The 26949-nt window shown below is 34.2% G+C and overlaps 1 protein-coding gene across 2 annotated transcripts in view; it reads right to left on the reverse strand.

Moving 5' to 3' along the window:
- The window catches only part of LOC129005282 (peroxiredoxin-1-like), a 70132-nt gene that overhangs the window by 40165 nt on the left and 3018 nt on the right, over positions 1 to 26949 (reverse strand). For both annotated transcript variants that reach the window (XM_054434126.1, XM_054434127.1), the window contains exons 2-4: positions 15661 to 15772; positions 10246 to 10387; positions 7052 to 7187 (exon numbers count right to left, since the gene is read on the reverse strand). In XM_054434126.1, coding sequence (XP_054290101.1) covers positions 7052 to 7187; positions 10246 to 10387; positions 15661 to 15772 — 390 coding nt within the window. The remainder of the gene's footprint in view (positions 1 to 7051; positions 7188 to 10245; positions 10388 to 15660; positions 15773 to 26949) is intronic.

The following is a 26949-nucleotide window of genomic DNA, read 5'->3' on the forward strand; positions in this document are numbered from 1 at the left end:
ATATGAAACACCCCTGTTGCGGCTAGTCTACATGCTTAGCAAATTTCCAATTGTTACGTATTGAATATTGATCTAGGTTCCCACGCCCAATTAGCCCAGCATCTATAGGGGGTTGAGTATCCAATGAAAATGTAACTCATTACATGACTCATGATTGATGTTGAAGACATCTTTGAGATGACCAAAACCGATGTTTTCGCCATCTCAGCTGGTGCACAACTTGTGGGAGGGGTCAGTATGAACACACAGGGTGCGTTATGAAACAGCGCTCTTATGTCACAAACTATACACGATAGAAACATGCTCTAAAGGGCATTTTGTTACACCCTTGAACTCTTTAATAATGTTGATTTGGACACAATAGAAACCTGTTCTAAACGACAAAAATCGTACTCATTTAAAATGTTATGAGAAAAAACAACATATCTATCTGCGATATTAGTAATTTGAGATTTTATGAAATTACTGACCGACTCAGTTAGGAAATTCTAGACCACTTCTCGATGAACAAGGATACGGTTGTTGGTCACGGGCCCAAACCCCTAGGAAAATTCTAAAAAGCCGCATTCTCAAGTTTTAATCCTGTGTAGTGAGCTGACAGATCTATCAGCTGTCAGATGTTTTATTGAATTTTGGTTGCTAGGAAGAGAAAAATAAACAAGGAGAGATTCTTTAGGCTTTTCCAACAAAGTGGTTCATTTTTATTTGCTCTAAACAATTAATTGTTAATTACTTTTAAAAGTATGAAAAATTAAATAATAATATTTAGTGGAAACCTCTAGTCTTTTATTTAAGGTATTTCTCCTATTTAAATGAGGTTCTTTTCACTAAAATTGGTGACCCCGATTTGAACACATCAAGAAAACATAAGTCAATATAAATCAATGAAGAAGTATTGGCAAGACTAAAACTGATGGGAGAGCAAAACCAAGATCTAAGAAAACAACTTAATGATGTCATTGGAGTTGACTCTGATTATTCAAGACAAAATCATGATTCAGAAGAAGATTTTTTGGTTAATCCAATGAATCAGAAAACTCAAGAAAGAAACAATTCAGTAAATCCAAGACCGTCTGACAACACAACTTTAATGCAATCTCCACAATTAAAATTTCCCCATTTTTGGCGTGAGAACCCAGCACTTGGTTCATACAGATTGAGGTGATTTTCTCTTTATGGCACATTTTTGATGAGAGCCTTTGTTTCACATACGTTGTGACACACTTAGATGAGATGACTGCTTCCGAAATAGAGGATTTACTCTCAAACCCAAATCTGGAAAACCCTTACACGAGCCTGAAAGAAGAACTGATAAGAAGATTATCAGTCTCAGAACATAAGAGGATTAAGCAGTTACTCGTAGAAGAAGAACTCGGGACAGATACACCATCCCACTTTCTCAGAAGACTGAAATCGTTAGCTGGCAGCAGCGTTCAAGATGACTTGCTGAGGATCATCTGGATGCAGTGACTTCCTGCGCATATTCAAGGCATCCTGCAAACCCAGTTAGGCGCTGGGGTCAGTACCGAATCATTGGCCGTTACAGCGGACAAGATTCAGGAGGTTCAACCTTTGAGTTCACCTGCAATAAGCTGTGACGCTATTTTGTCAAACCGAGGTAAGCCAACGAATGTGAAAAAAACTTTTCCCAGACCCCACATAGTCACAACAATCTTAATCAAGGAGGAGGTTTTGAGGCAATTTTGGAGAAACTTTCAATGCTGGAGGAGAAAGTTAACTGTCTTTCAGATGACTTGATGACATATAAAAATAGTAAGTTCAGATCACAAAGTCAAAGCCAGTCCAGTAAACAGCATAGTAACTCACCCCACAATGACATCTACTGCTGGTATCATAACCGTTATGGATCACGTGCCACCAAATGCGTGACTCCTTGCTCTTACTCGTCTACAAAAAACGAACTAGGCAACTAGATGCGGTGTCGACTAGTTGTCATGTGCCTAGACGCCAGGTTACAAGTAATTGATAACAATTCAGGCAATAGGTTTCTGATAGACACAGGTTCAGACATAAGTTGTATCTAAAAATAGGCTTTACCTTCGTCACTGCAGCTCAAAATCCTGTGGTGTAACTATGTTACGGCCGTTTCGACATTATAATGCCATCGTCAGACTACAAAAACACAAACTCGGCTGAAGTAGCGTCGTTGAAGTTTAAACACGTAACACATACGAACAATAAAATACATTTAAAATATTTACAAAAACCGAACAGGCCTGTCGTACTAGCGGGTGACATGTTCCCGTTCCGAGCAAAAACCGACTGCATGGTTTTCTGAGTACTAGTTTTTAGCAGTCGGTTTTTGCTCGGAACGGGAACATGTCACCCGCTAGTACGACAGGCCTGTTCGGTTTTTGTAAATATTTTAAATGTATTTTATTGTTCGTATGTGTTACGTGTTTAAACTTCAACGACGCTACTTCAGCCGAGTTTGTGTTTTTGTAGTCTGACGATGGCATTATAATGTCGAAACGGCCGTAACATAGTTACACCACAGGATTTTGAGCTGCAGTGACGAAGGTAAAGCCTATTTTTAGTTATTATACAGCTCAGGGGCTAAAACATGGATTTTAATTAGTTGTATACCACTAAATTTAGTCAAAAGACCCTTAAAACCATTAAACAAGCTCTAAACAATTAATTGTTAATTACTTTTAAAAGTATGATAAATTAAATAATAATATTTAGTGGAAACCTCTAGACTTTTATTTAAGGTATTTCTCCTATTTAAATGAGGTTCTTTTCACTACACCTGCAACTGGAATATGGGAACCTCTGTCCTTCTTTTCCCAAAAACTACACTCCCCTGTTGTATTGCCTGTTGGGTATTGAATTGCCTGTTGTAAAGTTACCGTCATTACTGCTTGTTACTTGTTACCATTATTACTAGGCATAGTCTTCTTGTTGTTATTTATTGTAGTTTTTAGGTCCCACTCATGTATTATTGCCAGATTATTATTGCACGATTTTTGTAACCACTGATATTAACTTATTATTTGCAACTTATGTATAGTTCATAGTTTGACAAAATTGTATTAATGGAGAAACCGTTGGAATAAATAAATAAATAAATAAACTGGCAGCACGACTACAATAGTTGCAGGAGGTGATTTCTGTAGTGGCAGCGACTACGATAGTCGCGTTTTTCTATGGTTTTGGTTAACTCTATATAATTGGTTGAAAACCATTGTAAAATCCGTAACCATTAGGCGCATAATAACGCCTCAATATACTAAATTATTTGTTTTTTTTAAGCTCTACAAAATAGTTTGGAAAGAAATTGCTAAATTTTATGTTTTTTGGCTCAAAAATGGGAAAAACCTATTTTTACCCCATAAAACAAATATAATTATATTTATTTATTTACTTATTTCATAGTCCCCCATAACAGGGGTTTCCGATAGTCCGATCATACTGGTTCGCTAACTCGTTTGAATAAATGTAGGTTTACATGTTTATACAAAATGTTGTCAAAATCGGAGCATTTTTGCTTTAGACTTATAAATTTGATATTTTTTAAAGTTGAACTATATAGCCTACTACTGATATCTCCATGTTCCCTATGCCAAAGATTATTTTTAATAAGTTAGGCCTAATTAATGTTTGTTTTTTTATACTGATGTTTTTTATTAATGTTTTTTAATAAAAGATTTTAAAAAATTCGGTCTATTATTATTATTTTTATATTTAACCAGTCTGTCATTAATTAGTAGGTATTTAAAAATGTTGAAAAATCAGGTTAAAATGTAGAACGTGCATTCGCCGTTAGTATGAGAAGGGAAATCCCATATCGACCTCGTCTCGAAATTTTATGAGAAATAAAAATTCCTGTCTTGTCTCGTCTCAAACTAAAATCTAATCTCGTCCATCCCTAGTTAATATTGCATATTTGTGACACGTTCTGGCCCTCGTAGAATAAAGTGAAAGTGGTGTGTGTTATGTTACCGAGAAGAATTATGAAGCATACAGTGGTTTGGGAATCAGGGGTGTAAGAATGGGCTGTTAACTGATTGTCCCAGACAATTAATAAGTCTAGTCATGAAAATACACACTTAAATAATTTACAACACTTCCCATATTAAAATTATGGTGAATATTTTCAGTTAAAACTTACAGTAACAAAGAAATGTACGTTGTCATTTCTGTTATAGAATTTTGGTAAATTATCAGTCGATCTGCATTATTGTACGTGCTCTTAGTTTTAGTTTTAAGTTAATTATATTATGGAGAGAATATGCAAACCCACAACAAAAATAAAACAAACTTAGTTATGATATCAGTAAAATAAACAATGGTTAAAAAGATTACAAATGTTTTGCTATAAAGTCGCTCAGTATTGTACAATAAAATAAAGGCAAACAATTTTTTAAAAACCTTTGTAATTTGATGTGAGTTTAAAATCATATAACTTCATGTTGATGAGTGAATCATATACAGAAAAAATACTAAAATGCACTCGGATTCCTGTATAGCCTACAATTAATTGTGTCATTACAATGTTAAGGTTGCTGGGGGAAGTGACGATGAGTAGTGGGGGGGGGGGACTGACGTGCGAGCGCGGAGCAGGCTACCTTAGCACAGCGTGTCTCAATGCAGACTGAGCTCAGCGGCGTACTGCATTACCATATGATTACCGCGACCCAAGCGTCAGCGGCCCAAACTACGTCGCCAAAATCGGTAACAACTAATAGCATTAGGTGATAACTCTTATACGTGTATACTCAATGGTATAACTCAATGGCCTAGCTTAAAGTAATGTTGTAAGCAATTCAAGATAGGGTCTGCAGGTCAGACTTTTTTGGTTCGGGCGATAATCGGGTCGGGCCAAAAATCATTAACAGATTTTGTTTTGTTTTAACTTGTTATATCTGTGTTTATAATATTAATAGAAAATATAATATGAAAAAAGATTGCATTTATGTATATTATTTCATTTTCATATCTCATTTACAGCTTGGGAATTGCCTCAATTTCAGGAATGAAGAAAATAAAAATAGTAATAGGCTAAGCAACATGACAAGTGGAGAACTCATCGAAGAAAATATGTTGTGTAAACTGATTTACTATAAAACTCAAAAATAGTAATCAACACACACATTGTTAATGGTATAGTTAGTAAGGACTGTAACAATTGCATATCATGTCATACAGTAGTATAGATAGACCTACTGTAAGAGATTAAAATCTAAAAACAACTGATTTTGATGACTAATAAATGAAAAGAATTTAAAATCCATAAACTCAAGTCAAACAATATCACAATTAATTACAGTAGAGAGTAAAAAATCCGAACATCAAAAATCTGAAACTTCAAAAATCGAACCGCTCCTTAGGGTTTTAATATATTGAATTAGCACAGAGGCAACAGATGTTTTACAATTTCGCGGGCCAAAGAGTCGACGCCTGGCAGGGAAATGAGTGAACGCGCCAAGCCAGTCTGTGTTTTGTTCGTTTCAAAAGTATAAGCTCTACATATTTTTCAAGAAACGATTACAGTTTAATGTAACGAAAATACCTAAGTAAAAAATCATTGTTTTTATTTAATTCACTGTATCCTAGAATTGTATTGTTACTACTGTAGGCATAATTATGTGTCTATTAGGCATTACTTGGCTATGTTTGAAAATCCGAACAAATCGGTAATCTGAACTACCTACGGTCCCTATTGGTTCGGATTTTTGACTCTCTACTGTAGGTACCCAAAAAGGAACTCTTAACTAATAAACTGTCATAATCTGTCATACCTGGTCATAATAGGTCCAGAACGTACAGGATATGAAAACTCAGGACCCAATTGTTCATCCTTGAGTGACCCTGTAGTTGTATCGAGAAGGTGCTGATTTATTTTTTTATGCTGTGTCTTTTTACACCGATGACATTTCTACAGTATTTTGTATGGGTAGGGTACAAGGTAAGTACAGAGTTTGTTTTCTTTGCACTGTTGCGTCACGGCTTTTGTCAGTAGATGACTGGCTCTGGCTAGTGGCAGTGCGGCAATTGCTCTGTTGTGTCTTGTCTTTATTTTTAAACGTCAGCAAGCTTAATATTTAATTCTCAGTTGACATTTTACTTCCTCTGCAATAATAGATACCAGTGGTCGTCCAGTGGTCGAAAACTCAACCAAAAATATTAAATGTACACGCATTGACTATTGGATGGATACTGAAGTAGACATCCCATCTATGTAGACCAGCTGTGGCCATTTTTTTAATTAAAAACATGTAGTTGTGTGAGCCAGTCACAGAATGAGTGTCTAAGATTCTACTTTCCACCTTATTATTTGTTGCTAACAAAAGTAATTCCAAAAGTTCAACTTGGTAAAAAGCATCGTGTATTCGACAGAAATTATTCTTTAGAACAATCTTCTTAGAGCAATCTGTTGGTGGCTCACATCAACTACGACAAATTTAATTTAAAAACTGGCGACAACTTAAACATGGGTATGGAATGTCTAGTTGTAAGTCAAAGGTACAGGCTTCCCTAATTTTCACCCCACGCTGTAAATAAAACATGTGATCGTAATTTCTTATATTTGGTTTGATTTTATATTAATATGTCGTTGTTATTTTGTCACCAGAATTACAACCCATAAAGTCCATGTTAATCATTTTTTATTTCAAATTCATTTTTTGTGCATATATTTGAGCCTATTTTAATTTTTAAAGGGATTCTGCACATCTACAGGAAAATATCTTTCTAACCATATGCGTAGATTTCCCCTGCGATGCACACGAGCTGAGAAAACAGGTTTTAAAGAAACATGCTTGCCTATTAATAAATAGATATATAATATAAGTGTTTCTTTGAAAATAAATTATTATTGTTTTTTAGACCCGAACAAATCTCTGACCCGACTCGATCTCTCGGGCCTTCCGCTGGCCCAACCCGACCCGAAAAATTCGGGGACCTGCAGACCCCTAGTTCAAGACCAGTGTCATGGGAGTTAAGGCAGTAGTTTTAGTGGGTGATGTTTCCACAACTCACCACAATGACACTCAGTCTTGTACAATGATTCTCATTTTTTTTTTACCTTCCTTGGCGTGTTGATCCAGGCGAGATGGCTGAAGTGAGAGTCACACGACACCCCCACCACTGCTGTGTTGATAGCCTTGAACTCATTCATCCTATCACTAAAGGCGATGATCTCCGTAGGGCACACAAAAGTGCTGAAACCATTCATTTACTCTGGTCAATGTTTAGTTTTTAAATAATAAGCATCACCAACAGGTAAAAATATATTAGACGAAGCATAAAGAAAATATTAAGTTAAAGAACAGACTATATGAATAAACTATATGGCATACAGGGTCTAACTGAAGTTTAAACAGTGCCTCTTATTTGTGATACCTGACAAATGTTTATCATTATAAAACAACATTAAAATTTCAGAAGACTGTAGTACATTGCATCACCCTAGGTCCACGACTATGGTAGCGATGAGTGTACAATTGATTAGATGAAGCTCGGTTACTGAAAAAGGATGGATGAGTATTTGGAGATGAGTATTGTGAGGTAGGCCTACTTAATTGGAACCAAGGATTTGACGTTGACCTATTCCAAAAATAGCAAAAAATAAAAACTCATTGAATGCTACTGCGATGCAGATTTTGCTAAAAGTATTGAAGATAGGAAGAGTATCAATGGTTATATGTTTAAAATATTTGGCAACACAGTGGCTTGGAAAACTAAGAAACAACCAATAGTGGCTCTTTCCACTTGCGAAGCGGAATATATTGCCTTGGCTACATGTGCAACGGAGTGTGTGTTCATAAAGAGATTATTATCAGAAATGCTACTTAAGGTTCAAATAACTCAGGTTGTTATTTGGGAAGATAATCAGTCCATAAAAATTGCTAAGACACTTGAAACTAATAGATCCAAACAAATTGGTGTGTAATTCCATTATATAAAGAAGCTGATAGAAAATGGTGTAGTGGAACTTAAGTATGTTACATCTGAAAACCAAGTTGCAGATATTTTTACCAGACTGCCTATCTTTAAATTCAACAAATTCAGGAGGGATATGGGACTTAAATGAAACTTGACATTCTTAACATTTGTGCCTGAAGGTTATAAAATTGCGGGGGAGTGTTGAAGCAATTTCAATAAGTCTGTGTATAATGTCATATTAATTATGATACCCCCGCCGCAGCAAACCTGCAGACTAAGCGAATTTCAACTTGTCTGATTACATTTTTATTAAAATATTTCCATAAATAACACATATTTGTTCCCAATTTAAATAACATTAGATTTAACGAGTGCTTAGGTTTGCTGCTACGGGGAAGGTAAAAAGTGTGTTTTGACCATACGTCAATATTATATGATGAAATAAATAAATGTGCCAAATTGGATCAACATGTCATATATCCATAAACAAGTAAACTACAACAGTTTTCATTTTCTCCATAAGAATAACATGGGAATTTTAAATTACACTTTTTTTATTTTCTCTGTGACCGTTAGGCATACAACAGCGCTTCAAAAATTGGATCAACATGTCATATATCGAGAGTCGAGCAAATACAGTATATAGCAGTTTTTTTCAATTTTGTTCCAGGTCCATTGTATTGATAGCCGAGCAAATGCAGTTCCACCGGTAATAATTTTTACCTCCGTGTTATCCGAGTTTTTGATTATCCGGGGTAGTCTCGGTCTCGTTTAGCTCGGATAATCAGACTTCTACAGTACTGTGCCGCTAAAAAAATCACGATTGCTGATCGGGACAAGGCCGCTCCGGATGAGCGAGAGTCTACTGTATTCGGAAATCAGACGGAACTAAAAAAGCAACGATTCAAGATTCAAAAAGAGTTTATTCACACAGTAGAACAAATTTTTATACATGAATAGTGTATATTGTTACTTCCTACCTAAATTAGCAATAAGAAACAGTTAAACATAACAAAATACTATAGGCTACATTATTTAAAATTTAAATTACTAAAATCCTCTATCGTGTAAGGTGCAAGATCAAGTAAGAATGCCTTCAGTTTTTTTTTATAAATTTAGATTTGTCCTTTTCGTTTTTTAAATACGAAAGGGCAAATCAATCACTTTTTTTCCAATCAACGTATTATTGTAAAATAAATTAAAAGGTTAAGACAGAAATGGGAATTATAAGTCTCCCGTTTCTCCCCGTCTCTCTGGGGAATCCACCGTGGCAGTTTCAGTGTTTCTAGCCCTCTCTAAAACACCCTTATAATCCTCACTAATTGCCGTGGCAGTTTCGGTATGGAGCATGATCTTTGGTGTTTATTTATTCTATGGTAAAACGTCGTGGCAGTTTCGGTGTCCCCAAACCAACACATAGCTACTATTACCAAATCCAGGGACAGCTGAACCTGTGTCAAAGGGAATGGTGTGACTTCATTATATACACAAAAAAGGGAGAACTTTTTACCGAGCGGATCAAAAAAGATGACTTTCTGTGGCAGACGAAAATGCTACCTAAATTAATCCAATTTTACAAAGAATGCATCTTGCCAGAAATCGTCGACAGCAGAGTGATTAGAGGGATGAAGATAAGGGACCCCAAGTACATAACTGACGCCCAGGAACTCGTGAAGGCGAGAAAACTCGCAGCAATTTCCAAGAAAGTTCAAATTAATTCGGTAGCTGATGTGTGAAAATAATACCAATTACATTTTGTAATGCCCAAATATTATAATTAGGCCTAACAATATTTTATCCTATTCATATTGCAATTTTTTAAATATCACCGCTCATTATCTGGACCAAAAATTATCTTATATTAAAATCAATGTACATAATTAATAAATTTGTTTTCATCTCTTTAGTAATTAACATTATACATTTCCCTTTTATTTACCCGGCTCTACTGGGCTTCCCCCAAGTTTATTTTATTTTGCAATTTTTAATTGTTACTCAACTTTGACATTTCAGTTTAGTACAGATTTTATTGTATTTTATTTTAGTAAATGACTTGTACAATACAATCTTACTAATATTATAAATGTGAAAGTTTGTGTGTTTGAAGGTCAATCACGCATAAACCACTGGATGGATTGGGCTGACAAGGCTAATAAGGACATGACACTATTCCATTGTATGATTACTCATGTGCACATTATGAATAAAGATTGATTTGATTTGATTTGATTATTATTCTATATTTGAAATACATTCATAAAATAGGACCGTGCACAATTTAATTTTTGTTTGAAATCACAAGGGTTCCCCCAATAAACTAATATTAATACTTACAAGTCAAGAGGATAGAAGAACAAGACCAAATATTGGCCTCTAAAATCACTAAGATCTATTTCCTTGAAGTCTCCAGCGATGACAGCAGTTCCCTTGAAGGGAGGGGCTGGGTGTTGAACCTTAAGTGTGGAGCCATGTAGTCCTATAACCATACAGAATATGCATTATACACCCACCACCTAAAAATACTACAGGGTGCGGCAAAATAACCTCCTGATTTTTGTTGCGTTGTGGTGAGTAGTGGGAGACACTTAGAGTGGTGGGGATGGCGGCCGTCGACGCAGGGGAGAGGGAAGTTTATGTGGCATTCATTCGGCACGTAGACACCAGTCGCCATCATGGCGTGGACGAGTGAACACAAAGCCTTTGCGGTTGAAGCGTTCATTCGCAACAATGAGTTGGTTATCGCGGCACAGCGTGCTTTTTGAACGCGATATCAAATTCCTCCTCGTGGATCTGTACCGGACAGAAAGACTATTCTGTTGTGGGTAAAAAACTTAAGGGAGACTGGTTCAGTTGTGAAAAAATGGGGTGGAAGACATCGTAGTGCCCATACACCTGAAAACATCAATGCTGTCAGGCAGTCAGTGTTGCAGTCCCCTCAACGATCAGCTCACAAACACGCTGCCGACCTTCGGATGTCTGACCATAGTGTTCGTCGAATCCTTCACATGGACCTCCATTTTCATCCTCATAAGATGGTTGTTGTGCAAGAACTGTCTCAACGTTATTGGCAGGATCGCACGGAAGCTTGTCAAAACATCTTGCAACGACTTCCACCAGACACCATTGTTTTTTTCAGTGATGAGGCACATTTTCATTTGTCTGGCAACGTTAATAAACAAAATTATCGTTATTGGAGTCAAAACAATCCCAATGAAATCCACGAGAGACCACTTCACAGCGAGCGTGTAACTGTGTGGTGCGCTATTTCACGACTTGAAATCATCGGTCCATATTTCTTCGAAGAAGAAGGCGTTGCAGTGACTGTGAACTCACACAGGTATACTAACATGATTCAGAATTTTTTTTAACCAGCATTGCAAGAGAGGGATTTTGAACATGTATGGTTTCAGCAGGATGGTGCCACATCTCATACTGCTCGGTTAGCAATGGTCGTTTTGCGGCAGATGTTTCCTGGCAAATTAATTTCTCGGGGAGGGGACATCACGTAGCCAGCACGATCCCCAGATCTCACTCCATGTGATTTTTTTTTTTTTTTGGGGGGTTACTTGAAGGCCGAGGTGTTCAAACGTCGCCCCAGGAATCTGCCAGACCTGAAAGAGGCAATACGCCAGGAAATTCTGCGAATACCTCAAGCCATGCTCGAGAGAGTCCACGACAGCTTCAGAGTTTCGTCTGCAGCAGTGTATCAACAGCCATGGTCACCATTTAACAGACATTCTTTTTAAAACTAAGTAAAAGTAAACTTCCCTTATTAGAGAATAAGTAAAAAAAAATAAAAACTGTTTTACAGTATCTTGAAAACCTGTTTTTTTATTTACGTTTAAAAATAGGGAGGTTATTTTGCCGCACCCATTATTAGGGTATAGCCATGACTATTATTACTTTGGTAATCTTCTGCTTCTGTCATAGTTCCCAATTAAAAATATACATAGGTTAGTTTAATATAGTCAAAGTAATATGAAGTCATCAAAGATCTCACAGCAAGTGATCATCAGTACATAGTTTTTTGGGTTGACGGAATTTTACCACTAGAGCAGAACTGCCGTCACTATGACGTAATAACCTTTAGCTCTCTCAAGTTTGTTCACGGGCGGAATTATACCTCCTTGATACAACTATTTTTTATCTGGGACGAAAGTAAAGGTAAATAAACCACTATTTATATTTGTCTTACCAGTTCAGAAGCCACAACAATGAGCTAATTGAAATAGAAAGAGAGTAAAAATTAGATTAGCAATGAAAGCCGGAATTTTAACCCGTGCCCATACAACTAAGGAAAACTGTAGATGTACGACCCAGAATTTTAACTGTTTTTCTAAACTTTATGTTTTGTAAACATTCGTGAATTAGAAATCGTGCTGAGTTAATTTGCGTGCTTTTATTAATCTATATAAATTAAATTAGAGTTTTGTTTGTACATTGCTCAGAATTATATATTTTTTTTTATTTTTTAGTTTTATACATTAAAGAGGCCAAAAACAAGTCTTATCTTTAATTTCTGTCTGTCTATCTGTCTAACTGTCACAGCGCAGTAAGCATTTTACGTGGCCTTCTCCTGAAAAACGAAAGTATCGATCGGGATTAGAAATTTATGGAGGAACAAGTAAATTCAATTTAAACAAAGTTTTACAATTACAAAAAGAAGCCATTAGGTGTATCCTTAATCTCGATATAAACGAATCCTGTAAAAATCATTTTAAAGTATTAGAGTTCTTTACTGTTTACAGTCTCTATATTTATAAGACGATAATGTATGTTAAAAAACATGAATCAGAACTTCAAAGACAGAAAAAGGTGTAACGTAAAAAGCTCACACAGTGGAACACTAATAGCACCATTCGCAATGACCCCACCAATGAGACTGAAGCAACATGGCTGTGTTTTGTTTTTTACAATCATGATGGAAAATGTCCGCAATAAACCGAATAACAGATGATTAGTATTTCATAAATGACGTACCGTATGTGGTAAACATTGGGAAAAAACTTGACAAAATCAAACAAATTTGGGTTTTTGAACATCAGTTATTTTATTTCAAAAGTAGTGAGGCCATATTTGAATGGCAAAAGATACTCTCGCCAATCCAGTGAATACAAAAATACTATTTGAATCCCTATCGATGCTCTCGTTTTTCAGGAGAAGGGCGCGTAAAATGACTTCTGGGCCATGACAGACAGACAGAAATTGAGATAAGACTTGTTTCGGCTCTTTAATGTATAAAACGTAAAAATACCCCAAAAAATATTTGATTTTTAGCAATGTACAGACAAAACTCAAATTGTATTTAGGCTATATAGATTGCATTTTTATTTACTGTTTCAATACTAGACTATACAGGGTTTTATTTTTGTTGGGATGTTTGAAATAGACTAGGCCTACTATAATTAAATTTATTATAAGATAAATTGTTAGTTATTGTGATTTATTGAAGATTGTGGTAAAGAGAAACATTGTTAGTTTGAATACCATAATTCACCCAATAAATTAATAACATTTATTTAAATTACGCTTTACTTTCAGTAGCCTACAATGGCAAGTAAGTCTTCATTAGACTAAAACATTAACTTTAACGCAAACACAATTAAAAATAACATGAAACAAACCGATGAAGGGAAATATAATAAGGTGATTTATCCTTTAATAGAGATGAGTAAAGCTAATAATTGAGCGAAGCGAGCAAAGCTCACTTTCCCTCACTTTGTAACTTCTTTGTAAGGGCATCAGAATGTAATGGCTTGACCAATTGATATGAAATTTGGCCAACAGCTAAAGAATACTGAGCACAATGTTTTTGTAAAAAATATTTGCAAATTTCCTTCTGGATATTATTTTACGGGTCACGCAATTTCTTTTTTTTTTGTTATTTTAATGTAAGTTGAAAGAAAAATTATATTGGGTTTATGACATATGGGTTTATCTCGTTTCATTTAAATAATAAGGTAAACATATGTTAATTGTTTGTAACTGTTTTGTTTACATTTCAATGTTTACTTTCATCATAGGTTAAAGTTGGAATGTAACAGTTTATCAATGGAAGTAACAGTTTAGCTATATTTGTTTTGAGCATGCCTCAATCAGGCCACGTCTTAATATTGGTCGTCGCACCGATAATGCAAATATTGTAAGAGAGTGGTGTCGTGAACAAGAAGAACCAGATGAAGCAGTGGCGGAAGAAGCTGATAATGATAGGCAGTTAACTAATCAATTCCAACATGAATTAGATGCATAAACAATTTTACACTTGCACTAACTGTCATCGCCAACAACTAACAGCTTCAAACCAATCACCGATTTGTTCGCGTTGTCGTTCAAATGCAACTAAATTCACGGCGTTAAATAATATGGATGTGTCAAGTGTCCTGAACGAATTAACTGACCTGACGATTGTAGAACAAATGTTGATTGCACGAGTACATCCTGCTATGCCCATATACAAAGTACAAGCAAATGGTCAGGATGGCCAGTTTCACTACAAAGGTACAGAATGAACTATCAGATAAATTTGTCATTCTTTAGAATTTAAATAATATCGGGCAAACAAACGGTGAATCTGGTGAAAGGGAACATATTGTAGGTTGTTAGCTGCTTTAGCCATTGACAATCTTTAAATAATGCTTCGCTCATTTATGCGTCTAAAGTGTAACGGCAGACCACCCTAGTTTATAATATGGGTATACTTGTAATGAGGTATAGCCTAAAACAAGCCTCCATAATTAATTTTATTACAAATACTTAAACAAGGCACTTTTACTTTGCAATCACTAAGACATATAACCTCAGTCTCAACCTCAGATCCGGTTTACCTCAGTTTCTCGATATTTATAGCAGATAAGATTAGCTGAGAAAAGGATCCAGAATGTGGAGCGAGAGGTTAAACTCCCTTGCTCCACTCTGCACTGTGATTGGTTCAAAATGACGTCATCTGTATATCGTGCAGTGTTGCCGCTTTCATTTCCAAACGAGTCATTCAACTAGTGACTACCAACTCACTTCTCAACTGTTGGGTTTCAAAAATACTAAATTCTGCTGTTGGTCGATTTGAGTGTTGACACTTGACTCAACAGTCAACGATTTCAAAAACAGGGCCCTATATGTGTGTTTTGTGAAATGTTATTAGCTGAGGATAAAATGAACCAATCTACCAAATTTGATCGAAATATACCCTACCATCATATCCTCATATAACCTACTACAACAGTTTACCTTTCTCTATAATAATAACATGGAATTTTAAATTTTAATTTTATACTGAACTGTAGGCCAACAAAAATACTTCAAAGTGCTAGGCTAAATGTTTAATTTTTTTAGCACTATAAAATGGTTTAAAAATAAATTGGGAAATTCTATGTTTTGAGGATAAAAAATTTGAAAAACAAATTTTAACCCCATAAATAGTCTGATGATAATTTGATCTAAGTTAGTTCTCAAACTCGTTTGATTAAAGGTAGGTTTACACGTTTGTACCAAATTTCATCAAAATCGGAGCTCGAGTTATTTTGCTAACAGACACACATAGGCCTACATATTTTTTATATGAATTTGAACGCAGGGTATAGCGTTTTTGGCCTCTGGAGACCTCAGTACAATAATTAAATCAATCCCAGGTCTGCGTCTTACCACGAGACCTACGGCAATAGCTTATTGCCTATATGGAAAATTTCCTAACATGTATCACTTTACTGTTATATTCATTTTAGGTACCTACCTAACATAAAGTTTGATACTTACCTCTCATAAAACCAGCCAATGGAACTGGAGTTTGAACTACCGGTATTGGTATTTTTAAAGCACAAACAGAATTAGATGTTTCATGTGTGAATACACTAATATTGCTCCGTAGCTGAAATAAAAAATAATTACTGCATGATTAAAATCCATATTCATTCAATCCCTTAGGTTCTCTAAATTAAAATTTTATTTTTTAGCATTGAGATAACATTATCAATGGAACATCCAAAATAAGTTAATGTAAATTACATTTCAAACAACATTTTAAAACCAGTGTAGGCCTAAGCCCTTAAAAGTTAAACATAGAAAGAGATTTCATTTATAGTTGCCAAATTTGTGAGCAATTTTGGACTGTTAAAACTGGCTTAAAACTTCTACCAGTTTTGCAAAAACTAAATGTCTAAATGTAAAAACTAAAAGCATAACAGCTGCCACAGATTTCATTAAATCCATCGTTGATAGTTTAGAAAGTAAATCTAAAGTCGTAGGGTTGTTTATGGACCTTAGTAAAGCTTTCGATTCCATTTCACATACCTACAGTAGACTCAGTCCCTCTTATCCGGACTCCTCGGGACCAAGGCCAGTCCGGATAACGGTTTTTCCGGTTAAGCCGACGTCCCCAAAAATGGACCGTTTACGGTGATATTCGACTTAAATTTAGGAGAGCATTGTATTTAGACATGTGATCACTGGTCTCAAATCTTTCCCACGAGAACAGTCGTTACAGTACCACCCACTTCCTGCCGATCTAGTCCGGTTCTGACCGATGTTCTGATAAAAATTGTCCGGTTAAAGAGATGTCATTTCTGTCGAGTGTAGTCCGGTTAAACCGATGTCCGGTTAAAAGGTGTCCGGATAAGAGGGAGTCTACTATAGTTGTTACTTTCAAAGCTCAGTAAAGTGGACTAAATAGTACTGCATTGAACTGGTTCAAGTCAAATCTTTTTGATAGAAAACAATACGTAGAATTGATTCACTGTAATAATAAAATTATAAAATTGCTTAGGTACAATTTTTGTACTCGGGAAGTAAAACATGGGGTGCCCCAAGGATCTATACTAGGCCCTCTTTCATTCATCTTTTATTTGAGAAATTCTCCGCAACCCAATGATTAAGAAAATTTGAAGTGGGACCTTATTGATCACTTTCCAAAATTTCATCTGGCCTATATGCACTAACAAGATTAAAACCCCTATGGGAAAAGGAAACTTTAAAAATAATATATTTTTCATACATACATTCAATCATATCATTTTGAGATTCACTTTATGGTGCAGCAAAAAAGAAAAATTAAAATCAATTCTAAAAATGCAAAAGAAAGCTATTAGAATGTTATGCAATTTAAAACGCAGAACTTCAGTCAAAGAATTATTTTAAAACTGAGAATATTACAATACAATACAATACACAATACAAATCATCTTTATTCATCAAGTATTTTATAGCAAATACATGAATTGCGTCACAGAAAGGAAAAGATAAGCAAAAAATTAGGTATACAAGTATCCTAAATAATAGATTACAAACATAAATCATAACATAACATATTTCTAATCATTTAAATTCCAAAACTCTTCTATTGAATATAATGATTTAGATTGCAAATAGTTTTTCAGTAGTTTTTTAAAGCTACTGTAATTATGTTCATTGAAAATATTTTTGGGTAGGCTAAATAAAAATTTTTTGCCAATGAAACTGGTTTTTTTCTCAAATAACTTCAATCTGTGTTGTTCTACATGCCTGGTGTTTCGTAAATTGTAACTGTGGAAATTTTTAGTTTGATAATCTGAACTTTTTACATGTAGAATAGTTTCAAAAATGTATAAATCATAGATGGTCATTATACCCAATTTAGAAAAATATTTTTTAACTGATTCTCTGTTTTTTATACTAAAGATAATTCTAAGAGCTTTTTCCTGTTGGCGTAGAATTTTGTCTAGGTTTTTTTTTGTGGTACCACCATATAAAGCTATTCCATAAGCTATATGTGAATTTATCAAAGCAAAATAAATAGTTTTAAGAGTTTCAATGCTTGAGACACGGGACATTATTCGCAAAGCATAAATACCAGCTGTAGATTTTTTTACCACATGTTTCACATGCTCATCCCAGGTTAAATGCTGGTCTAATATTAGACCAAGAAATTTAGTGTGCTCCACTTGATTTAATTTTGAACCATTAAGATATATATCTGGTTGTAATTTTAATCTTGATTGCCTTGTGGAGAAAGATAAAATATTAGATTTATTTGAATTTATTAGTAGATTTTTGTTATTTGTGAATTCATTTACTGACAATAAATTTAAAAAAGACTTTAGTTCCACTTCTTCTTGAGATTTACCTGTAATTGTTATGTTTGTATCATCTGCATACAGACATACAGATCCTCCAGCATTTACAACTCCTGGAAACCCCCTTATGTAGCAAAGAAACAACAAGGGACCCAGTATAGATCCCTGTGGGACACCATACTTTACTGTTTTAAAGTTTCTTACTGTTTTAACATTTCGGGTGTATGCATATTTGCAATTTGGATAGTATGAGGTATGTCGAATTTGAACACATTGTTTCCGATTGTTTAAATATGATCTGAACCAATTATATTCTTTATTATTTATGTTTAGGCCATGAAGAATTTCAAGTAATTTATCATGTGAGACACTATCAAAAGCTTTAGAAAAATCCAAAAATATTCCAACAACTTTTTCATTGTTGTTAATTGAGTTGATAACTGATTCAATGAAGTTAATGCAATGAAGTTTATTATGACTGTTTAAAGCTGTTAATACTGTTCTATGAAATGGCGACCATACAAAGTAGGTAGCCTATTTTAAGCCAATGGAATGTATGTCTATGAAACAGTATTATTAGTAAAGAACAGATTTAATTAACTACAACTCATTGGAGACTATCACAATTACTTTACTAGAAATCAAAAAAACCTTGCCACAAGCTCGCATACCCTGCAACTTTTCACAAAGACACCTAAATATGCTGTGGTTCCAAATTTTATTAAGCTCCTAAAAAAATCAAATTTGAACCTTCAAAAAATAAATTTAAATTAAAATTTAAAAAATTTCTTATCAACAACGCTATAGCCTACATGCCTACTCCTTCGAAGAGTTTTAGTTCTTTGTTACTTTATTTTATATCTAGGCCTAAATTGAAACTTTTGATTTACCCCGCCGCAGCAAACCTGCCGACTAAGCGAATTTCCAGTTGTCTGAAATGATTTTCAATTAAATGTATTTAATTAACATTAGGTTTTATGAGTACATAGGCTTGCTGCTACAGGGTGGGTAAAAAAGTGTGTTTTTTAGTAAAATATTAATAACTTAGTACAAAATGAATAAATTTACCAAGTTTCATCAAAATATTCCATAAACAAGAAAACTACAACATTTTACAATATTCCACATAAGAATAACATGAGAATTTAAAAATAACAATTTTTTGAATTTTCTCCGTAACCAATTATTGTACAAAAAAACTGTGATATACTAGGCCTATATTATTTGTTTATTTAAGCTCTTCAAAAAGGTCTGAGGAGAAATTGGGAAATTTTGTGTTTAGAGGGTCAAAAATTAGAAAACCCAATTTTTACCCTATAAAACCCCCTGTAAAACCCCGTTCCCATGGTCCGATCATGCTCAAACCAAATTTCATCAAAATCGGACAAAAATTACTCAAGTTATCGTGTTCACGGACACATATATATATAAATCTATATATATATATAAATTTGAACGAATGGTATTTTTGGCCTCTGGGGACATGAAAATGAAAAAGTAAATCGGTCCCGGGCCTAGGTCTTACCATACCACCTACGGTAATAGCTACTTCCCTATAGGGAAATTCGCTATAAAGAAATCATCGATAAAAATGAATGTTTCCTCTAACAGGAGAGTACGTAGGTGAGTAACCGTTTCATTTTATAATCAGTTGGTAGTTAAGTTAGTGTAAATGTGGGGCGTAAACTTAAGTGTACGCCTACCCGTTTGAACTCCCTTGCCTAGGCATCACTTTTACTGCTATCATTACAAGGGTTATAAACTTACTTCTTTGAACCTGGCAATAACTCAGCAATAAGAAGTGATCGCGCCTTATAAAATCTATTGCTGGCCGTTTTGCGGGAAAATACAGCCCCGTAGCATATAACCGATAATGTCACCAGATAGAGGACAAGACAGTGTCAATATTATGTACCTGCGGGGTACAGTTGTAGCAGCTAGTCTGGGGGCGCGGACCCTTGTGTACTAACCGTCCCCCGCGCCAAAGCCATGAAGACAGCGCTGAGGCACTGAACAACCCCAGAGAGCCGTGTGGGCCAGATGTTTTTGGAAATGAGCAATAAACACTCCCCTCTACACCCCGCACCATAGCGCGGCCGCGCGCCCAGACTAGCTGCGACTACTGTAAGTTAGGGGGATAAAGTCAGCAAAAAGTAGTGTGCGCGCCCGAAAAAATCATAAATTATATGGTACGCAGCCGTATTTTCCGCAAAACAGCCAGCAATAGATTTTTTTGGGCGCGCACACTACTTTTTGTTGACTTAACCCCCCTAACTTACCCCCCAGATACATAATATTGATACTGTCGTGTCCTTTAAAGTGTCCTCGATCTGGTCACATTATCGGTAATATGGTACGCGGCCATATTTTTCAGCAAAACGGCCAGCAATAGGTTTTTTCAGGCACACGCACTACTTATTGCTGACTTTACCCCCCTCTAACTTACCCACCAGGTACATGATATTGATACTGTCGTGTCCGTTAAAGTGTCCTCTATCTGGTGACATTATGGGTAATATGGTACCCGGCCGTATTTTTCTGCAAAATGGCCAGCAATCATTTTATAAGGCGCGCACACTACTTATTGCTGATTTTACCCCCCTAACTTAACCCCCAGGTACATAATATTGATACTGTCATGTCCGTTAAAGTGTCCTCTATCTGGTGACATTATCGGTAATATGGTACGCGCCCGGATTTTTCTGCTAAACTTAACTGGGCTATGCTAATATTGATTGAAACTTTAAATATAGGTATCTATTATAAAATAAAACTATCACTAGTAGAACCTCGTCAAAATCGTCGGTTAATCTTGAGGTTTTATGTAAATTCAGCTAACTGCGATAGATAGAGTGAAGTCATTAAAATCTTAGTTAAATGAAGGGCTCCCACGAACAACGTTCCAAGGGCCAAATTTTTCAAAGTGGAGATATTGAGCGAACAATGTGCCATACGCCTTCCTCTAACAGTAGGGATATTTTGTTTTGTCATAACTGCAGTGGTACGCCTGCTACCAATGGTTTAGTGGAGCACGTGTTTCCCAGACTCCAGCTACGCCGCACGAACAACGTCTCATCCGCCACAGCATGGATTCAGGGTCAAGCGTTCTATTGAGTCCCGGCGACCAATATAAGCTAAATGCCGGTAAAAAACGTAAATTAACTTAAAACTTGTTGTATGGAAGGATAAGATTCGCAAGAAGTCAAGGGATAGTGGGGAGCCTTACATTTCAAAAAAGAAAAAAGAAAGCAGTTCCTGGCATACTACCACCAAGTGAGGTAAGTGGAACAACGTTTCTATCGCCACCTGATGCTCATGTATAAGAAAGTTTTTTTTTAACAATGTTTTTAATCTTATCTTATGTTTTATTGTGCATATCCTGCTAAATACCTAGTTAAAAAAATATTTTTTAAAGATGATCGCCTTTTGGCGAATTAACCACATTGTGTTTTAAGAATGCTTAGGGCCTATATAGGACATTATTCTGGGGACTATTAAAAGAAGTTCGAATTTATTAAGTCAAATGAAATCAAATCATATCATTTATTTGTCTTTTGGATTTTTACAAATCATTGACAAAGTCAACACATCAGCCTATGTATAGGCCTACGTCATATACATACATACTACACATCTACAATAGTATAGGATTAAGTATCTAGAGGATGTAAAAATTAAAATGATAAATTAACTTAACTTTTTTTTCTTTTACGCTATCTATTAATAAAACATAAAAACATTTGAGAGCTTAGTCAATTTCTTAAAATGAAGGGAAAAAAAGAAAAAATAATGAAATAATATTAATTAGGAATAGTTAAATTCCAAAAACAGTAATTAAATACAAACAAAAATGTGTTCAAGTTTTTTTTTTTTTTTTTGTGATGCAATCAAAGAAGTTCAAAGACAAATTTGTGTAAATCATTTAAGAAACTAAATTTTAAATACCTCTAAAAATCTCATGTAAATTCAATATAATAATATTAAAAGATAATAGTAGTAACATAAATAATAATAATAATAAAATAAAAAATAAAATAAAATAAGTGCAAAGATTACATTATGTTAAAATTTGATTTCACTAATTTTAAAAAAGTCATCTAATGTATAAAATGGGTTATCTAGTACCGTAACCAATTATAGAGTTTTTTTTTAAATTGATTTATTGAATATTTTCTAATCATAGGCTCAAAGATATTGTAAATTTTTAAAGATATCACCACATGGCTATCCAACGATTTATTTAAGCGACAATATTGAATCACTGCTTTAGTTTATTTGTTTCAGGTATTATAATTATGAATTTTGTCTTTGGATTTTAATAGATGAGAGTTTTTTTAATATATAAACTGTGATTTCAAAAATATATAAGTCTATGACAGTTAAAATCTGAAGCTGCCTAAAAAGTGGTTTGCAATGTTCCCTAAAATGTACTCCAGCCATAATTCTAAATCACCTTCTTTTGGAGCAGTAAAATGTCCTGAATTCCTGAGCAGTTTCCCCACAGTATTAAACTGTATCGAACGATAGATTCAAAAAAGGAAAAGTACGCACTTCTGATGTAATTTTTAGGAATAATGTTTATAAGGCGTCTCATAAGATATATTACTCTTGATAGTCTCGTACTAATGTAATCGATATGTGAGCTCCAAGTTAAATGATTGTCTAAATAAATACCTAGGAATTTAGCATTTGTGACTAAATCAAGATTAAAATTATTTGGGTTGTATTTTAAACTAAAAAGCAAAATTGTGTTTTATCTGTGTTGAGCAAAAGTCCATTGCATTAAAACCAATCAGAAGCCTGAGACATTGTTTTTGTGACTAATTTATTTAGACAATTAATATTGTTGTTAGAATTAAAGAAGGTTGTATCATCTGCATAAAGTGTAATATTAGAATCTACCGCAAATGGTAAATCATTTACATAAATTAGAAAAAGGAGAGGCCCTAGGACTGAACCCTGTGGAACGCCCCATCTTACTGTAACCTCATTTGACCATTGTCCATTAACCAGCACAGTTTGCTTCCGATTACTAAGATATGATTGAAAGAAATCTAGTGTTACCCCTCGGAATCCATAATAACTTAATTTTTTGTTTAATTTATCTTGATCCACGCAGTCAAATGCTTTGCTAAGGTTGCATAATGTGACCTGAGCTAAATCTTTATTTTCAAATGCCGATATTATTTTTCTTATTAAGCTATCTAGAGCATCAACCGTGGATTTATTCCTTCTAAAACCAAACTGATGGTTACTCAATATATTGCTGTTTTCTAAAAAAGTATAAATTTGATCATAAATTAATATTTCTATTAGTTTTCCAATAACAGGTATGACCGATACTGGTCGATAACTGTTAGGTTGGTCTTTTGGACCTCTTTTGTAGATGGGACGGACTCTAGAAATTTTAAAATTTTCTAAGAGCAATAAAGCATACGGTATATTTTTTATCAAAACATTTAAAACGTATCATAAATTCATCATTTTTAACCGACTTCCCAACTACCAACAAAAGGAGGAGGTTCTCAATTTGTTTGTGGCGATGTTTTTTTTTCTATGTATGTTCACCAATTTCTCTGTGATTCTTTTACCGATCAGTGTGGTTCCACCACCAAAATAACCAGGAGAGTTTCTATTTAGTACCTTATATATTATGTTTGAGTATAATATTTGTTTCGGTGAAAAATTCTGAAAACCTTAAATATTCAACATTTATTTTGTTTACATTTGTGCAGAGAAGGCAATAAATAATGATGACATTCCGACAGCTGTTAGTTGAAACCATTTAAATGAAGCTAGAGACAATTCTTCATGAAACAGTTGCTTCATATTGATCAATAAACTATTTCTTGCCATGCATTTTGTTTTGGTTACTATAAATAAACGGTATCAGCATTCTGACACATACTTTCTCCCATAAGATTGTCAACAACCATTCTCATGAGTAAGCGGTGAGAGTAAATATACGGAAATGGGATTTGTACAATTTTCTTCAGAGTTTAAAGGACTATAACATACTAAATTTTTATCAAAATTGTTCGAGCCAATATTGGAAAAATCTGATTTTTCCGTTATTTTATGGGGTTTTTATGGGAAAATAACATAATTTACAATAACTTTTGAACCGTAATTTTTACAGAAATGGGATTTGTACCATTTTGTTCAGAATATAAAGGACTATATTATACTAAATTTTTATCAAAATCGTTCGGGCCATTTTTGGGAAAATCCTATTTTTCCGTTATTTTATGGGGTTTTATGGGAAAATCCCCATTAAAAAAAATTTCTAAAAAATGAAAAAAAATATCAAAATTTCAAGGACCATATAATACTATGTTAAATCAAAATCGGATTTTTGTCTAAAATCCTATTTTTCGTTATTTTATGGGGTTTTTATGGGAAAATAACATAATTTACCATAACTTTTGAACCGTAATTTTTACAGAAATGGGATTTGTACCATTTTGTTTAGAATATAAAGGACTATAACATACTAAATTTGTATCAAAATTGTTCGGGCCATTTTTGAGAAAATCCTATTTTTCCAGTTTTGTATGGGGTTTTATGGGAAAATCCCCATTAAGAATAAAATTTTCTAAAAAATGACAAAAACTATCAAAATTGTAAGGATCATAACATACTCTGTTAAATCAAAACCGGATTTTTGTCTAAAATCATATTTTTTGTTATTTTATGGGGGTTTTATGGGAAAATAACATAATTTACCATAACTTTTGAACCGTAATTTTTACAGAAATGGGATTTCTACCATTTTGTTCAGAATTTAAAGGGCTACAACATACTAAATTTTTATCAAAATCGTTCGGGCCATTTTTGAGAAAATCCGATTTTTCCAGTTTTTTATGGGTTTTTATGGGAAAATCCCCATAAAAAATCAAAATTTCAAAAAAATGAAAAAAACGCCTGGAGATACCACAGATTAGAACCTACATACCAAATTTCATTGAAATCGGACCACAGGTGTAGTCCCTAGCTCTGTACACATCCAGACACACAGACACACAGACACACACACACACACACACACACACAGACATCACTTCGTAAACAACTTTTTTGGGTCCAGGGGGACCCAAAACGAATATATCCACTCAAAACTCAAACTCGAAAATTTTGACGAAAACAATACTTTCTCCATATACTATGGTATAGGGGGAGAAAGTAAATAAACGGTATCAGCATTCTGACACATACTTTCTCCCATAAGTTTGTCAATAACCTTTATCATGTGTAAGCGGAGAGTAAATATACGGAAATGGGATCTGTACAATTTTCTTCAGAATTTAAAGGACTATAACATACTAAATTGTTATCAAAATCATTCGGGCCAATTTTGGGGAAATCTGATTTTCCGTTATTTTATGGGGTTTTTATGGGAAAATAACATAATTTACAATAACTATTGAATCGTAATTTTTACAGAAATGGGATTTGTACCATTTTGTTCAGAATATAAAGGACTATAACATACAAAATTTTTATCAAAATCGTTTGGGCCAATTTTGGGAAAATCCTATTTTTCCGTTATTTTATGGGGTTTTATGGGAAAATCCCCATTAAAAATAAAAATTTCTAAAAAGTGAAAAAAACTATCAAAATTGTAAGGACCATAACATACTATGTTAAATCAAAACCGGATCTTTGTCTAAAACCCTATTTTTCGTTATTTTATGGGGTTTTTATGGGAAAATAACATAATTTACCATAACTTTTGAACCGTAATTTTTACAGAAATGGGATTTGTACCATTTTGTTCAGAATTTAAAGGGCTACAACATACTAAATTTTTATCAAAATCGTTCGAGCCATTTTTGAGAAAATCCGATTTTTCCGGTTTTTTATGGGTTTTTATGGGAAAATCCCCATTAAAAATCAAAATTTCAAAAAAATGAAAAAAACGCCTGGAGATACCATGGATTAGAACCTACATACCAAATTTCATCGAAATCGGACCACAGGTGTAGTCTCTAGCTCTGTACACATCCAGACACACAGACACACACACACACACACACACACACACACAGACATCACTTCGAAAACCACTTTTTTGGGTCCAGGGGGACCCAAAACGAATATATCCACTCAAAACTCAAACTCGAAAATTTTGACGAAAACAATACTTTCTCCATATACTATGGTATAGGGGGAGAAAGTAAAATGTATTTTAACGTTTGATCTGATTTGTGAATACAGTAATTCTGTTTTTAGTATTGAATATTCTGACTTAAAAAAAAAACATATATGTTTCAGTAAATAGCTGTTTGATATTGACAAATGAAGGTGTATTGTGATAACCAAAGCATTCGTAAAACAGGTCTAAATATAAATTAAATGCAATTATTCCTTACACGACCTAAGAAGTGTGACATTGCATAATCGTCAATTAATTGTCTTAAAAGTGTTAAATATTTTAATTACTAAACATGCATTTGCAGATGTGGAATGTTTATTGATATTCTCTACCCAGTTACTATATTATCATATCAATACTATTATGCCTGCTTCGGAAAGTCCTAGAGGAAGATGATTTACAATTTCGAAAGGCTATATCTTGATCAAACAAAACCACCTACATGGCTTGCACCACTTTTAGCTGAACCAATCGTTCATACACATATTTCATTTGCAGATGTGGAATGTTTATTAATATTCTCTACCCAGTTACTATAACATATCAATACTATTATGCCTGCTTCGGAAAGTCCTAGAAGAAGATGATTTGCAATTTCGACTAGGCTATATAGTAAACAAAACCCCCTACATGACTTACACTACTTTTAGCTGAACCAATCTTTTATATAATATTTTCCAAAGGTACTATACGTGTTATCGACTAATTTTCCACTTTTGAGAGATTTTTTACTGCTGGTAGCTGAGGAATAACTTTCATATTGTTCCAAAAGGCTTGAGACATTACTGTATTTCTTTTTATAATGTAGAAGTACACCGATTGCAGGAAACGATGATGTCTGAC

Source organism: Macrosteles quadrilineatus, unplaced genomic scaffold (genome assembly GCF_028750875.1).
Source record: "Macrosteles quadrilineatus isolate MER2022 unplaced genomic scaffold, UCM_ALF_1.0 Scaffold_19__1_contigs__length_3004403, whole genome shotgun sequence".
Taxonomy (NCBI): domain Eukaryota; kingdom Metazoa; phylum Arthropoda; class Insecta; order Hemiptera; family Cicadellidae; genus Macrosteles; species Macrosteles quadrilineatus.